This window comes from Papaver somniferum, chromosome 5, assembly GCF_003573695.1.
Source record: "Papaver somniferum cultivar HN1 chromosome 5, ASM357369v1, whole genome shotgun sequence".
NCBI classification, from domain to species: domain Eukaryota; kingdom Viridiplantae; phylum Streptophyta; class Magnoliopsida; order Ranunculales; family Papaveraceae; genus Papaver; species Papaver somniferum.
Window position 1 is genome coordinate 137,570,615 of NC_039362.1, and position 17,993 is coordinate 137,588,607.

Consider the following 17,993-nt stretch of genomic DNA (forward strand, 5'->3'; position numbering starts at 1 on the left):
ATTTGTCTCATTTTATTTCTCTATATGTCTCTTCTTTCATCCCTCAATATATTGTAATTGGTAATTCCAGTGTCTTCATGATCTTCTCTTAATTCAGACAACAAACGTGAATCGATAACCTCTTCAACGCGCTCTAGCAACTCATGCATCTTAGAGAAGTTATGAATATTTAGGCCATCTTTAAACATTCATCAGTTGGCTTCTATCCTGTAAACATCTCTAGCAAAAGAATCCCATAGCTATACACATCACCTTTTGTTGACACTTCTCCACCCATTCCATATTCTGCAAAAACCAAAACAAAGATTTGACCTCGAGAACAAAATGTAGAAGATTCCTATTAAACGAACATGTAATAATTGCCAATAAATTTTCTTTTGTTACCTGGAGATACATAACCTATGGATCCCTTTATCGCAATTGAGCTTGCGTCTTGTTCATTCAGTTGTCTAGAAGAACTTGAATGATTAAAAAGGAATTTAGCCAGGCCAAAATCACCCAAACGAGCAGTTAAATCATCATCAAGAAGGACATTACTTGGCTTCACATCACAATGCGCAACGGGTGATTCATAATCATGGTGAAGATAATTTAATGCAGCAGCAACATCGACTGCGATGCTATATCTTCTTTCTAGATTCAAATTCTTCTTTTGTAGCTGATCGTCATTGTTTGTATCTCTTATAATCGGGTGCAGCCAATTCTCTAGACTCCCATTATCCATAAACTCAAAAACTAGAGCTTTGAAAGGGTTACCTTGAAAAGCAATACTCGAACAACAAGTTACAATCTTGAGTAAATTTCGATGTCTAACTTTTCTCAGGGTATCACATTCAGCCATGAAGCTCTTGGTTGCACCTTTTTGATGGAGGTGTAGAACCTTAACTGCAACTGGTCTTGATTCATCTTGATTTAGAATACCCTTAAATACAGTACCAAAACTTTCCACACCAAGCAAGTTGGTAGAACTATTAAATCCATTGGTAGCTTTAAAAAGCTCATTATAAGAAACTCCCATGTACTGATTTCCCAAGTCTATAATAGTATTCAAAGGAAGTTTGTTTGTTGACTTCCTTTTCCAATACATATAGAGAGAAAACACAACCGAAGTTAAAAGTAAAACCGCTATAACTATGCTTATTATTATAAATTTTACCGTCTTTGATTTCCCCGTCACATTTGGGTTTATTGGCACAAGTAAATTCAGCAACTTCAGCTCAGGGATGCCACCACAGAGCTTATCATTCCTTTCTATTGAGAATGCACTCATGTTCTTAAACACTCCATCTTTTGGTACCACCCCCTCTAGATTATTATGTGATAAATCCAATAAAGTGAGATCCAGATTCTCCAAGCCTTTTGGTATTGTACCAGACAAGTTATTACTAGAAAGATTTAATACTCCCAAACCTTTCAAAGAAGTAATAGATGATGGAATATTTCCTTGAAAGAAGTTATTTTGTAGCTTTAAATTTGTTAAGCTTGAACACTCGCCTATGGTATTTGGTATTTCACCGGCTAATTTGTTAAAGGACAGGTCTAATTCTCCAAGATTTTTTAACTGACCAATTTCCGTAGGAAGTGCACCAGTAAATGAGTTATTATTTAAGTTGAGAACAATTGATAAAGAAGGAAGAGTGAATATTTGTTTGGGTATACTACCACTTAGTCTGTTGGAATCTAGATCCACTATCTGCAAAGATTCACAATTTCCAATACTTTATGGAATTAAACCTGTTAAGTTATTTTCATATAAACCTAGCGTGTTGAGTTGTGTTAAGTTACCAAATGGAGAGGGGATAGAACCAAAGAGTTTGGTTCCACCCAAAACTAATTTTCCCAAATTTTGAAGGAGGCCAATACCTGGAGGAATACTTCCTGTCATTTGGTTTGGATAAGTTTCCTAACTCATTTGGAATGCTTCCCCCAAGATTGTTGCCAGAGATATTAAGGTGTATGAGATTAGAGCAACGAGAAATATATGGGGAATCACCCCTTCCAAGGAATTATTTAAAAGACCCAAACGTCTCAATCGACAAAGACGACCAACATCCTGGGGAATTTCACCGATTAAACTGTTGTCGTTAAGGATGAGTTCCTTTAGAAAGCTAAGATTTCCTACGTGGGAAGAGATGGAACCTACTAATCTTTGGGATGGAAGAACTAACCGAGTGACTCTACTACGATGACGACGGCTGCATGTAACACCTCTCCTTAGATGTTAGTAACATGATATGTAGCGGGTATCCTAGACTCCTAGTTACAAATGCAATTACACCGACTAAAATGTACGACTTCATACTTTTATGTTTTTGTCAATCATGGTAAAATGTGCTTCATAAAGAACACTATTTGTTCATTTTAAGGAGTTCACTTTGTGTCTCCCATACCATGTTTATGAGTACCGGATACTAATAAAAAAATGCACTTTCGTAGATTTATGTAGAAGCTATGGCTGTTTCCCTTGCCATTATAGTCGTAGTAGACAATGTGTTGCTTATTTTAACCCATACCTATCTAGGATGGGGAACATTCAAACTTTGGATCAATTTTCCACTAATGTACTTAAGATGTCCCACAAATGCTTGGCATTCATGATGGGTGTAGTATGTATGTCTAATTTGCACTATTGATCATGTCAAACGAAAACTAACGAACTGTCTGAAATATTTGGGCTTTCAATAAAAAACTAATGAACCCGGTTTCGAGCTAATAAACAGCTAATTTGCACTATTTATCGATGCAGTTCCTATGATATGATTCGCGTTCACCAATATATCATGACTGCACAATTCTTATGCGATATAACTGAGTGTAACTCGGTATTAATTAATACTTATATTCTATTTGTACTTATTTCCACTTTTGAACAAAAACAACAGCAAACAATATAGAAGAATTATTCAAAATAATCGAATGAGGAGTTGGAGAAAACTGGAATTTAAGGGTAAGGAAGATTTTCCATGTTGTATGCATTACTCATTTAAACTAAGATACGTTAGATGGACTAATGGTTCCAGTATCATGGATTGTAAGGAATTATTAAGTAGTTGGGTTTGTATCCATGGACTAATAATTCAAGAGACACAAATGAAGTAGTCCACTGTTTGGCTAAAAAAAGGAATGATCTTTTGGGGATGATGGTTTTTTTTTGGGATCATTAAGTTATTAGGCCAGCCATTGGTTTGAAATATCGTAAAAATAACGGTTCACTCCCGATTATAAAGTACCTTTTTTCTCTTGGTCTGGAATTCTATCTGAAATCGTCATTTTACTCTTCGTCGAAATTTCACTATCTACACTCTCGAATTTGTATACGAGTATGGTTGAATCAGCTAGGTGAAACTTTTATCCTAGATGATTATAGAGTATTTTGGACACATAACTATAATCTGCAAGGTTGATTGTAAACCGTGCAGATTACACTGTAGGGGTGTACATCGGGCGGGGCAGGCCAGCTCGATTATAGCATATGTCGGGACGGACGGGCTTGTAACTCTTACGACCCATTAACTTTAACAGGCCTGGACGGGCCAGGTAGTAGCAAAAAATTAATGGCCATGGCCCGTACATACACGTGAAACAATACAAGCCAGGTCAGGCCGGGCTGGGTAGGCCTCGGGCCCAAGAGATAATCCGCAAATTAAAAAGGTATATAGTTTAGATTTTTTGGCTTGATAAATGATGATATATTTGTAACTCGTTCAAATGACAGTTAAAGTGTAATTTAATTTTTTTTCCAACCCCAATAAATTTGTCCAAGCAATTCATATTCATTACTATATGAAATAGTTCAAGCAATTCAATTTAAGTTCATTACTGGGAATGTTATGTTAATAAAATCTAGAAAAATATTTTATGCATTATGATTTATTTTTATGCATTTTATATTTTAGACTATCTAATTTAGGCATTATCGAGATAGATTATTAGGAAAGCAGCGCAATTAAATAGGCTATCGGGTAGTGAGGCAGGCCGGGCAACTAAACAGGCTATCGGGCAGGTAAACAGGCTGGACTCCAATATTTGAACAAAAATCCGGATCCGTCCACTTATAATTATCGGGCAAGCCCATGACAAGATATCGGGCGCCCATGGACTCTTTCGGACCCGGACAGTATATGGCAAATGATAGGCTTCCGGGGGCAGTACACCCTGGATTACAGTACTAGAACCACTATTATACAGCTAAATAAATTTGAAAAAAATATAATTAGGTTTTAATTTCGTCAATAGCTGTTTTGGTATTTTAAAATTAAAATTTGTTGTATAATGCGATAGGTTTTCATTATCAACCTACACGAAAGTTTTAAAATTTTGGTTAATATATCTTTTTTTCATGTAATCAGATATGTTAGACACTTATGGGCCTTATCAACCTAGCTGATTCTAAAAGTAACTTAACCATAAAAAAAGTACTAGGATAACCGACAAATGGACACATTACCTATTTTGTTCTCATCCAAGGTGGTGTGTTAAGGGGTGTCTGAAAGATGTTAAAAGATCAAATCACCCTTATTATCAATACCCTGTCGACTGAAACTTGGTTTTGAAAATTTTCAAAATTAATTCACCCTGTGAGGTTCATCTGTGTTGAAATCGAGAATCAACACAAAACTAAAAAAAAAAATCAAAAATCAAAACAAAACCAGGAAAAAAAAAGTGGATACAGGATTTGAGATTGGGTACAAAATCATACCCAATCCCAAATCCCGTATGATCCCACATTTTTACAAAAGTTCGGCGGGGTGTTTTTTGGTGATCTTGACGCCCAGTATCAGTCGGCAAGGTATTTTTTTTGTCGACCTTGCCGACTTTTCAACTCTGAAATTAGCATTTACAGGGTCGGCACGATATTCATCCTTATACCTTGCCGACTATAGTTTAGTCGGCAAGGTAAAAAATCAATAAGATGGCGACTAGTGAAACATTTACAACAATCTCCCGTGTGTCAGAAATAATATAGTCGGCATATTCTTCATTCATCGACCTTGCCGTCCAAAGCTAGTCGATATTTTCTTCATTTGTCGACCTTGCCCGCCAAAGTTAGTCGGCATTGTCTTCATTCGTCGACCCTGCCGACTTTTCATAGTTTCAGAACTTAAAGTGTTGATTTCTTCTTTAATTTTGAGTATGATTTCATACATCACCTTTGCAATTCCCTTTTTAGAAGTATTTGGGTAGTATGTTTTCATTTCCGTTGCAAAAAAATTCTCAAAACAAAAAATTTTCATCAAAAATCTTTCCACATGAGTTCAATCAAAGACAAAATTTCATAACTTAAATTCATAAGTTTTAATATGCTTAATTAATTCATCTAAACTCAATTAATTAATTTAATCAAAATTTTTAGTCTTAATTAAACAAATGTATATTAGTCATTTTGAAAATACATAGTTAAGGGGTGACATATGTTACAGGGGAGTTACCAAATTATTATCCAATGCAATGAAGTACATTCAACATTGCTTGTGAATCTAATACCCATACTGTTAGCATGCATTCCTATCAAAAGCCAAATAGCGTGATATATTTCTGGTCCCATAGCGTGATATATAAGGATTAGTTAACTCAGTATTCATATGTATGTTTTCTGTCGCTACTTATTTCCATTTGGCAAAAAATAGTACAAGAGAATCATTTAAAACTAGTTCAATGGGAAGTTGGAGAAAACTACTTGTGAAACGTCAAGAATTAAAAACTACCCTAGGTCTCAGGTTTTATGGTTGAGACTGGAAACTCTCTTGGCACATGCAATTTCAAAATGCTAGAAATTTCAGAACGGGAAGTCTCTCCAAATGATTACTCTTTTTTTTTCTCAAAAAACTAGAATAACCACGTTCTTTCTTCTACTAATGATGCAATCCTGTTTTTCTATCGGATGCTTGGACTTTTAGAGATTGGGTTAAGGAGGCTATCATTTTTTAATTGTTGAGAAAAAACACAACTAAGGCTAAAATTAAAACGGCAATAACTATGCTGATTATTATAAATTTTACCCGCTGTGATACTTGCTTATGCCTAATATTTGTGATACAACACCCTCCTTTTTGGTGAAGAAATTAGTGGAGATACTCTGTGGACTGCTTTTCTATTTACGAATGAGATTTACAATGTGCCAATTGATTTATGTTAAAAGAGGAACATGAAACAGCTAAAGAAGATATAATTTAGTTGGGTAAAAACTTAGTAGTATATAGACCAAGACCAAAATTGAGTGCAGGTGCGTGCCTGAAACACATACGACAGGAATACGGCGCGGCACATTTAGATGCGTGTTTGAATTCCCTGTGCGCCAGGCATGGGATTCATAACTCATTGATGGATAAAAACAACTGAATTTGAAGCTTGAAGAGTTTAAGATTTCCAAAAAGTTAAAAAATTCATGGATCAGATCTCCGTTGGTTTCATTGAATTTTTGCACATTGAAGCTGCTTTTTAATATACGTCCTCCGACCTACGGCCAATAACAGCATATGCCTGAGGGTTTACTCAAATATCTTTGATGGCAAGGATTTTGGGCCTTTGCTTCTCCTCTAGCTGTTAACGCAAAATTGTTAAAATTTAGAAAAGTGTATAAAATATGAATATACACAGCTAGATTTAACAGGATTAAATTCTCAAACGCTTGTGAATTTTTTGAAATCGATGGTATTGCAAATGTTGGTGACTTATAGGATTATTGTATGACTGCCATAGAGTATCTAGACATTGCCTCAAAGTAGAATAAATATGATTCTTGTCCTGACATATTGGTAAAAAGCATATTAACAAAGGCTTCGAGCGTTCTGCAGTTTTCGTCAAGCAAGAACCTTCTTCCATTGAATTTATCTCCTGACATCTTAGTAAATTAATTGCCATACAAATTTTATCCCTCCCGTATTTCTTGAAACTCAATCTTTTCGTTGGGCGTTTGTTGGGTCACACGCTTCGATATCAAGATCCTGTGCTTTAACTTTCTTTCGGGAAACATATCGCGTGTTTTTAATTAAGCTATGTTTGGGTTGTTCAGTCTATCAGGTCAGTGTTGTTAATTAAGCAAGTAAGCAGCCGCACTAGTCCATCCGACTCCATCGACTTATCTGATGTTCATCCGCTACTGATGAGCTTGCTTGCCTAGAATATCATCTTTAGAATTCAGTAACATGATATGTAGTTGGTATCCCAGTTACAAATGCAATTACATTGCCTAAAATGTACGACTTCATACTTTTATCAATCATGGTATTAATGTGCTTCACAATGAACACTATTTGTTCAGTTTAAGGAGTTGGCTTTGAGTGTTTGCTGAATTCTTTATTTTAGACAAGTCATAATATAAAGCCAAATACAGTAATTACAAATAATTACCAGGGGACCCTAGGATCCCAGACCCTTTAGAGAGCTAAAGGGCAGACAAAACCTCGAAAAATCCAAGGAATAGAAATGGGCAAAACAGGCCCTTACATGAAAACGTAAAAATCTATAACACCCGTTAAACTTCAAGCATTAATATCACACGAACTCCAAGCACCCTACAGAATATTCGTGTCCGTAGCAATCATCATTCTAGCAACATAACTTCATTTAAAATTGCGTTTATGCGATTGTAAAGATCCATGCAGTTTACTATTCCTCGATGTATTACCATATTACCATTAACTGATGCAGTAGCCAACTTCATATTTATAAAATTCAAGACTCTCTCAGCTTCCTCCTCCGCAATAGGGTCAAGCCCTTTATCTTTGTTAGGGGAGTTTATTATAGACCCTCCTGGAATATAAGGTACAATCGCTGATCGATTAATATCAGTATCCATCCCTTTATTATAATCTGTTTCAACTTGTTCCACATCCTCATTGGCTACCTTTTTCGCTAATTCATCAATAAGATTATTTGTTGGAGCATTTATTATTTCTTGAGCGAACTTTGACATACATATTTCCTCTTCCGAGAGATTCTCTTTAGATTTATTCGTACGTTTACGTCTTTTATTGTTACCAACAACAACCCCCTGTCTAATTTCAGTAGTAGTGGGATCATCAACTACTATTATTGAGTTTTGAGTAGTAGGGGCGATGACTGAGGTACTGCTCACCGATATGATAGTTTCAGGTATGGTTTCATTCACAACAACTCCATCAGTTCCAAGAACCGGCGAGATCAGGAGTTATAGGTTTATCCCCTACATCTTTATATGACTCATCATAAACATTTTCCACTTCTTCACCCTCACCTTCTTGGTTGTCGCCCATCACATCATCTGCCTCAGTTCCGTCCATATTTTTAAGAACATCAAACTTCCCAGTGTTTACGTTACCCGAATTTGCAGCACCGTTGTCATCTTCTCCCTTAAATGCCTTGACAAATAAAGCTCTCACATTAAACGGTGATGAAACCCTCGCTTCCTATTGGCCTAGAAAGGCCTTTTCTAGTGCAGAAGCTATGGTGAGGACACTGGGCATAACTCTATTGGTTTTAATAATTAAAATTTGGTTACAATTTGGATACATCAAATACTTAACTGTTCGTTAGTAACGGTGTTGAAAAAAAAGGTAAACAATACCTATGTTAGAATTTAAACTTGAATTATTTAGTTACACCGTGTTTACACCTATATTTATCTGTACTTTAGTAAGGGTGGACAAAACTCACGTCCAAACTGTTAAATAAATAAATAAGTCCAAACTGTTAAATAAATTAATAAATAAATAAAACGTGAAACTCTTAAAAAGAAATTCCCGTAAAAAAAAGGAAATTGTTGACGTACCAAAAGAAGGAAATCGGTTGAAACGTCGAACCTTAAACTTTGAAATTCCTAAACTTTTTAGAATTCTCTGATAAGGAAACAGTACCTAAACCCAAGTTTAGGAATCACTGCATAATGGTTGCCTTGATTATTATTGTTTGTATGGGTATGGATTTTGTCTCTGTAAAGTCCATAGCTAATTCTGAGCTAACCTTGGCGTCTAGAGTTTCCTTTCATCACCAATATGAATACCCTATCTTTCTCCGTTCATCAATATTAAATATTATCAAAAAAGAAAAAAATATGGACGAGGAACGATCAGAATATACCGTAAGTCAGAGATTAATTAAAGAAGTAGAATCAATTTTACCAGGTATGATATAAAGAACTATTCTTCAAAAGCAAGTATGGATGTTACATTGTTTTTTTTTTCTGATTTTTCAAAAGAAAGTATGGTTGTATAAGTATTATAACAAGTACATTCGATCAATGTTGCTATCTCCTTCCAAAGCATCTCAAGTTAATTTTTAATGGTGCTTCAAGTTCTTAGATTGAGTAGAAAAATTCTAGGGATCTTTTATGATTATGCCGGCGATGATAGGTGGATTTGGGAATCGGTTTGTTCCCATTCTGATAGGTGCACCTGATCGGTTTGTTCCCATTCTTGCTCCTATTAAGCTCGGACTAGTCGAATTAGGTAGTGGCACTGGGTGGACGGTCTATCCTCCCTTAAGTGGTATTACCTGTCATTCGCAGTTGTGTCTTTATTTCGTGATATGAATACATCTATTGTTCCGCTGATAAACGTAGCTGTTCTCTGTTTTGGAGTAGAACCATGGGTTTCTGCGATTTGCTTCATTTGCTCCAACTACTGTGTATTTAAGGAATCTATTAGATGCAGCTTGATAGTCGTTAGCTTTTTGTCTTTTTTTTTGTTTGTTTGTATTATTAGGTTGAAATCTTGCTTTGCGGTTTAATGTAAGTGTAGTAATAAGGAAGAGTCTCTTCTCCAAGAAGGCAAGAACCCTTGTGTTCTTTCGTAAAGGATTAATTTTCTAAGGAGTTTGAACCCCACACCACGAGGGATCAAATTTCTGCTCGCGAGGTTCAACGTTGCTGGGTAGACACCAAAGTCCCATCCTGCGTGTTGACTGTTGCGAACATTATACGTTTATAAGTTGGAACAATGAGCTGCGATGTTCGGAATCTGAAGAAGCAACCCCTCCGGGTCATATACCAATTTCAATGACATCTGCTTTCAACCGGAAAACAAGTACCTTCCAGGTATGCTATCTTTGAATATCAAGTAATAATGTTATAAATAAAATTCTTTTAACTAAACTTTTGCCGCCAACTTCGAGAGACGAAGTGACCTTCTGGCCTGGAATGTCGGATGCAAAAACTGACTATACAAATCCTAAGGTACATCCCCCATCTTGATCTACCTGCATTGTAGTATTCAGCATGTATAAATTTCTAAATGATAGGAGCCTGACAAAGAAATCAAATATCACAGGATGCAAAATCAATATCACCCTTCGGGGAGATTGTATCTAACAAGTCGATTCTGATTAGTATGGCAGTGATTAATCACCAGTGGTGATTGCTGATTGTTATTCATCTACATTTGCCAAAAAATTCCAAGATAATTAGACACTTTCCGTGATTTTTTGGCATTGATGTATTACATTTGCCAAGGTAAATAGCCATATCATATGCAATGCTTTGGCAGGGAAGTGTAATAGCATTATCGTAGACCAATGCCACAATTTATACTTCAATTTTCAGATTCTAGAAGTACCAGAAATCAGAGCATTGTTACTTATACGTCAAATCCTAATATCTATTGACGTACGTCAAAATGACTAAATCCCAATTATTGATTAAACTATGACGCAGATGCTGTGAAATAACTTTGAAATTCAAAGTTCTAGAGCTTAGTAACTCCGGAAATGATTAACATCGCGCGGGCCATCCCGACGTTGGTAGTGTGACAGAGAGGAGGTGGGTCCCACCCTTAACGCACCCCTGCAAATCCGCCGGGTCAAGGGCCCTGTTTTTGTTTCTTACGGGATGGACTGCGGGATTCAACCCGCGGTCAGTGTATCATGCCCGAGTACCCCCACCTTCCTTCCACGGATCACCGTTCTGAAACGAGTATCCAATTGAAGTTTCTGATTACACCTTTGAGTTGTGTTTATTAAATGGGCCTGGGACTTTCTGGCATATTTTCTGCAAAAATAAAAAGTATACGTAAATAAAATCTGCATAATTCCTCCTTTTCTCCACATATTTAATGTATCGAGATGGGAGGGCGCGAAGCCAACCACACAAAACGAAACATACATTGCCATGGGGCGGGGATTCACACACCAAATAAATGTTCATCACCACACCATGCTAAATCAAAAATGCATCGTCATGGGACGGGGTGATGCCCCGTGCACACCAAATTAGAAAGACGATTAACAAAAGAAAAAAGAATGTCGGGTGCATAGCACGGGCGCAAATCTAGTTGAATTTAGTTTTTGTACCCTTAGCCAATTCGAATACAGATTGTCTTCTCGCCTGTAACGATTTATTATTGTTGTTGACTTCTTCAGTTGTTGGTGGAACAAAGTCTTTGTTCCTGTTACCTCTTCTACGATCTCTAAAATTATTATCTGCTACAATACCTGACTTAGTAGCAACAATTTTTTCAGCTACTGGCCGTGATTTAGCTTTATATTAATCAATATAATGACCTAAAACCTTGCAGTGCTTGCAAAACCCAGGATGTTTTGGAATTTCCACCACCTGTGCATAACCCTCACGATCCCAACTTGATTGAACGTAAACAGTTTTACCAATCGATTTTGAAAAATCGATCTCAACTAAAACTGTGTCAGGATTTTCTTATGGAATCACTGACAACCGCGGAATAACGGATCTTGAGATATTATTATGAATAATAAGTAAACCAAGCACAGGCAACTATAATAATACGAGAAAGATAAATCAACTCACAAGACACAAGATTTATAGTGGTTCGACCAATACATACAACTTGTATATATTGTCTACGTCCACTTTGAGCTGCACCAACTCAAATCCAGTATGAAGAAAAAAGATTACAACGTCGTGTGAATCCCAGCAGACCCTTGGTTACACCGTAACAATTACCCGAGATGATAACCTCGTCTCTTGTTCCTCACCAATATGCTCTCACCACGAAACCCTAGATTTAGCCCTAAAAGCTATACAAGAAATCTCTCACGGATATCTTAATCGTTTTCTACACAATACAAATTCTAGAAGGCCTACTTACCTATTTATATAGGTTACAAACTTGGCCACCAAGAATTCTAGCCGTTTGAGGAAACCCCTTTCCTAAAATATCACGGCTAAGTTTAGGAAATAATTAATTAGTCTTCAATTAACTAAAAATCTTCCACTTTGAAGACTCATTTATTGTCTTCAATTATCCTTTTCTTTAACTTTGGATTTGACGGTGCTAAAACATTTTCATGTCAGTGCGGCTCCCCTCCCAGATCCTCATTCTAAGAGACCAACTAAAGCCTTGCAGAGCGTTAGCTTGTCTGATGTAACTCCCTTGGTAAACATATCCGCCGGATTCTTCGAACCAAGAATATTTTCGAGCTTCAACTCTCCTTCTTCTAAGAGATCCCGAATGAAATGGTAACGGATATCTATATGCTTCGTCCTAGCATGATAGGCTGAGTTCTTGGCTAGATGTATAGCACTTTGACTGTCACTATACAGAACACTATCATTTTGTTCCTTGCCCAACTCAGCTAATAATCCTTGTAACCAAATCATCTCCTTGCTCGCTTCTGTCACTGCTACGTACTCCGCTTCCGTAGTAGACAATGTTACCAACTTCTGTAAACGTGAGTTCCAACTCACTTCAGCTGACCCCATAGTATAAACATAATCGGTCGTACTTCGCCTTTTATCTACATCATCTGCGAAGTTTGCATCCATATAACCCCTCAAGATAGAACCACCTCTTCCATAACACAATGGCACGTTTGGGTTACCTCTCAAATATCTAAGAATCCACTTCACAGCTTCCCAATGTTGTTTTCCCGTGTTGCTTGCATATCTACTCACTACTCCCACTTCATGTGCAATATCCGGTCTCGTGCACACCATAGCATACATTAGACTCCCAATAGCCAAAGAATATGGTACGTTAGCCATGTACTCCTTTTCTTCATCTGTCTTCGCACACTGCATACTTGAAAGACGAATTTGACTTCCAAGTGGAGAACTAACTGGTTTAGCATTCTCCATATTGAACCTTTTCAACACTCGTTCAATATATTCAGCCTGACTAAGCATAAGTACACCCTTAGCTCTGTCTCTTATGATCCTCATACCAAGAATCTGCTTTGCTTCACCAAGATCTTTCATAGAAAACTCACTTGCTAATTGTTTCTTCAAATTCTCAACTTCTTGTAGAGATATTCTGGCAACCAACATATCATCCACATACAATAATAATATGATGTAGTCAGAACCGCACCTTTTGAAGTAACGACAATGATCTGCATTACACCGTGAGTAACCAACTCTATGCATGAAGTTATCAAACTCTTGTACCACTGTCTCGGGGCTTGTTTTAAACCATACAAACTCTTCTTTAGCTTGCACACCATCTCTTCCTTGCCTTTTACTATGAATCCTTCTGGCTGCTTCATGTAAATTTCTTCATCTAGGTCACTATGAAGTAAAGATGTCTTTACATCCAACTGTTCAAGGTAGAGATCTTCAGAAGCCACTAGACTTAACACTACTCGAATAGTAGTCATCTCCACAAATGGAGAAAATATCTCGTTGTAATCAACACCAGGTTTTTGCTGGAAACCTTTCACAACCAACCTCGCCTTGTAGCGAATATCTCCATTTGCTTCGGACTTCATCCGATAAACCCACTTGTTATGTAACACCTTCTTACCTCTTGGTAATTTTACTAACACCCAAGTGTCATTCTCCTCAAGTGAATTCATCTCATCTTCCATAGCAAGTTTCCACTTGCCTGAATCATCAGCCGCTAGTGCTTCTTTAATATCTTCAGGTTCACCTCCATCCGTAAGTAATAAATAATTCAGAGCATACATTGGGTTTGGTTTTGGAGTTCTTGATGATCTTCGTACTTCTTGTGGAACTATAGGAGTAACTCCCACTGCAGTATAAGTCTCTTCACCTTGTACTTCTCTGCCATCGGCAACACCGTTTCCCTTCTTGTACCACACCTTTTCCAGAAACATCATCAATATCGATATATAACTCCTTATTGAGGTTGCTTGATCCGACATCTTCAACTTGTGTTTTATTCCTGTCCTTGTACAACTCATTCTCATTAAAAGTGACGTCTCTACTTCTAATAAATTTCTGACCCTCGTACTCCCAAAGTTTATACCCAAAAGCGTCATTTCCGTAACCAAGAAATATACACTTCTTTGCTTGAGCACCTATCTTAGACCTCTCACCGGGACTAAGATGAACATAACCAACACAACCAAAAACTTTCAAATATGAAAGATTTACCTTTTTTCCGGTCCAAACCTCCTCTGGTATCTTCATATCTAATGGACTACTAGGTGTCTTATTGATTAGATAAGCAGCCGTCTCTGTTGCATGTGCACAGAAGGTCTCGGGTAAACCAGACTGCAACCTCATGCACCTAGCACGTGCATTAAATGTCCAATTTATACGTTCTGCTATTCCATTCTCCTGTGGCGTCCTTGGAACTGTCCTCTCCAAATGAATTCCATTTGTAGCACATAACTGTAAGAATTCTGTTTTGTCATACTCACCGCCGTTGTTTGACCTTAGACACTTCAACTTCAGACCAGTTTCTTTTTCAACCAAAGCTTTCCACTTCTTAAACACTTCATACACCTCGAACTTATTATTCATGAAGTAAAGCCACACCTTCCTTGAGTGATCATCAATAAAGGTGACATAATATTGGAACCCGCTGTGAGATGCAACATCAATTGGTCCCCATACATCCGTGTGAACCAAATCAAGTTTCTCACTTCTCAAGGCTCTGTCGCCTCTACTGAAACTAACCCATTTTTTCTTTCCAAGAATACAGTCTTCACAAAAACTCATATCAACAAACTTCACCTTAGGTAGATATCCTCCCGAACATAGAATCTTCATGTTTTTCTCACTCATGTGCCCTAATCTTCTATGCCATAAGTTAGTGTCTTCACCACTACTAGCCACTGCTAAAGTAGTTTCATCTGAAGTCCGGTGTAGAGTACCGACTCTAACTTCACGATCTAATACCATAGCTCCTTTCTTCACTTTCCAATTGTGTTTCGTAAGCACAACTTCACAGTCATCATCACAAAATTGGCCCACATACACCAAGTTCTTATTCGAATTTGGAACATGTCGTACATCCTTCAATTTCCATGTCGAACCGTTGACTTTAAAGATCACATCACCCAAACCAATGATGTCGCCTGCTTCACCGTCACCTAAGAGTACTTGGCCATAGTATCCTTCTTTATAAGAGATCATAATACTCTTATCACCCGTTGCATGGAAAGAAGCTCCCGAGTCTATAATCCAAGACTCATCTTGCTTGTCCTCATAGAGTAGTATAAAACCTTCCGTAATCACCTTCTTGTTATCAACAAGGACCTTCACCGGTTCCGCAGTTGCAACTACGTTGACCTTTTCTTGATTACTTTTGTTTCCACTATTATTAGCACCTTTGTTTTCCGGACAATCGCACTTGTAATATCCTACTTTCTTACACGTCCAACACTCAACAACACCCCTAGTCCAGGATTGAGATTTCCCCCTAGACGTTCCTCTGGACTTCCATCCGGATTTGTTGTTGTTGTTCCTATTTGAACTCCTGCCTCTATCTTCTTCTTGCATACTTAAGGCCGAGCTTGAAGTACTAGAACCGTAACCTTGTTCTATTCTTCTCTCATCTTCAGCAATTAACCTTTGTTGCACATCATCAAGCTTCAACTTCTTGCTCCCTGTGGAATTTCTAATGGTTGTCCTTGCAGTCTCTCAACTCTTTGGTAATGACGACAACAACCGTAAAACTTGAACTTCATCATCAAAAGTAATACTAACTTTTGAAAGTTGAGAAATAATTGATTTAAACTTCCGAAGATGTGCTGAAATCGCTTCGCCTTCCTGTATCTTCAGATTAAATAGTTGTTCACACAACATAATCTTCCCCGAGGCTGATGACTTTTGATACAACTTTTCAAGTTTATCCATAAGATCCTTCGTACTAGTTTCCTCTTGTACGTTATTGTAGACTTCTTCCGTTAGGCATCTACGGATCACGGCTACACACTTGCGATCAAGAGTTGTCCATTCATCATCTTTGCGTGCTCCCTTTTTCGCAACTCCACCCAATGGGTCGGCAATGTATTTCTCATATAAGTAGTCTTCCATCCGGGACTTCCAAAACGCAAAGTTCGTCCCATTAAAAACTTTAACCCTAGCTACCGTACTTTCGTTTTTCTCACCCATAACTCCCACTCCAATTGTACTACGATAAAACCTAAAGATCTAACCCGAGCTCTAATACCAGTTGTCAGGATTTTCTTATGGAATCACTGACAACCGCGAAATAACGGATCTTGAGATATTATGATGAATAATAAGTAAACCAAGCACAAGCAACTATAATAATACGAGAAATATAAATCAACTCACAAGACACAAGATTTATAGTGGTTCGACCAATACATACAACTTGTATATATTGTCTACGTCCACTTTGAGCCGCACCAACTCAAATCCACTATGAAGAAAAACTATTACAACGTCGTGTGAATTCCAGCAAACCCTTGGTTACACCGTAACAATTACCCGAGACGATAACCTTGTTTCTTGTTCCTCACCAATATGCTCTCACCACGAAACCCTAACTTTAGCCCTAAAAGCTATATAAGAAATCTCTCACCGATCTCTTAATCGTTTTCTACACAATACAAATCCTACAAGGCCTAATTACCTATTTATATAGGTTACAAACTTGGCCACCAAGAATTCTAGCCGTTTTAGGAAACCCCTTTCCTAAAATATCACGGCTAAGTTTAGGAAATAACTAATTAGTCTTCAATTAACCAAGGTGGTTGCAGTTCTTTTTAATTCCAAGCATGGTCATGGTAGTGACAGGGGAGAGTTGTTTAAGGGCATGGTCTATACTCTAGGAACTTGTTCATGGAGAAAAACAGATAGTAACCCACTTGTAGCAGGTGCTGCTTCAAGTGGGATGGGGATGCGTTTTTCTAGATGTGCTATCTTCGTGGGTAGTTTTCTTTTTTGGAGGATATTTACTAGAGGAGTGGATGATGGTGATGAGACGAGGGAGATGTTGCTATTGTTTGACCTCCATGATGAGAAGTTTTAGTTTGTTCACATCCCAGCTGAATGTGCCTCAACGACTACAGCTGAGAGGATGCAAGTAGTTGATCATCTTATAGTGATCAAAGGATCTCCTTGTGTGGTGGTTTTCGAGAAGTTATTATTAACCAATGGCCATCATGTTAATCATCTTCAGCAGCAGAGCAATAGTCCTTTGTGCTGTTGTTGTTGTTGTAAGATTCACTTGTATGTGTTGAAGGATATAATCAAGCAAGTATGGATCAAGGAAACAATCGATGTCTGTACGTCTTCTTGGCTCTCACCAGCGAAATTCTGTTGTTGTTGCTTAGACGGCACGGCTTCACCTCCTACTCGGATATTGAGTGCTTTTGACGGGGTTTTATTGTATTGGTTTGATGGGAGCTGTCTTCGGTTATTCGATCCGTGGAAAAATAATCTCAAGGTGGTCAAGTGTTCCGATGATGATAGGAAATTATTTGAACATAAGATGAAGGGTCATCACATTCAAGATGTTGGAAATCACGCTGACACTGGTAATGCTAATATTTATTACCAGGATGCGGATGTTCAGCTGATCGCTGACTCTGAGAACTGAACTTCATTACTTTGACCCAAAGGAGCTAATACAATAGGCCGTTTGGATATACTAAGATCGCAATACACAGGTTACGTCGCGGTAATAGAGACGTTGGCTAGGGAAAGTTCTTCAGATCAGGTTGGAGAAGGTATATGTTTTCCATAATCTTCTATTAAAATTTTCTTTTGAAGTTTGTATTATTCTTGAAATGCTTTGGTATTTAGCTTTAATTTGCTTTTGTTGAGTGGAATCAGTCGGGACACTGGTGGAGCTTCAAAGGGAAACCCAGGTTCTAAAGACATCATC

At 37.6% G+C, this 17,993-nt stretch overlaps 1 protein-coding gene across 1 annotated transcript; it reads right to left on the reverse strand.

The window, feature by feature from the left end:
• Positions 1–202: 202 nt before the first annotated feature.
• On the reverse strand, positions 203–8,261 carry LOC113279680 (receptor kinase-like protein Xa21). The gene is made up of 4 exons (XM_026528354.1): positions 8,135–8,261; positions 7,628–8,025; positions 385–1,693; positions 203–285 (listed from the first exon to the last, which is right to left on the reverse strand). Exons 1-4 carry the CDS (start codon positions 8,259–8,261, stop codon positions 203–205), a joined length of 1,917 nt encoding a protein of 638 aa, XP_026384139.1.
• Between the last annotated feature and the right edge of the window lie 9,732 nt (positions 8,262–17,993).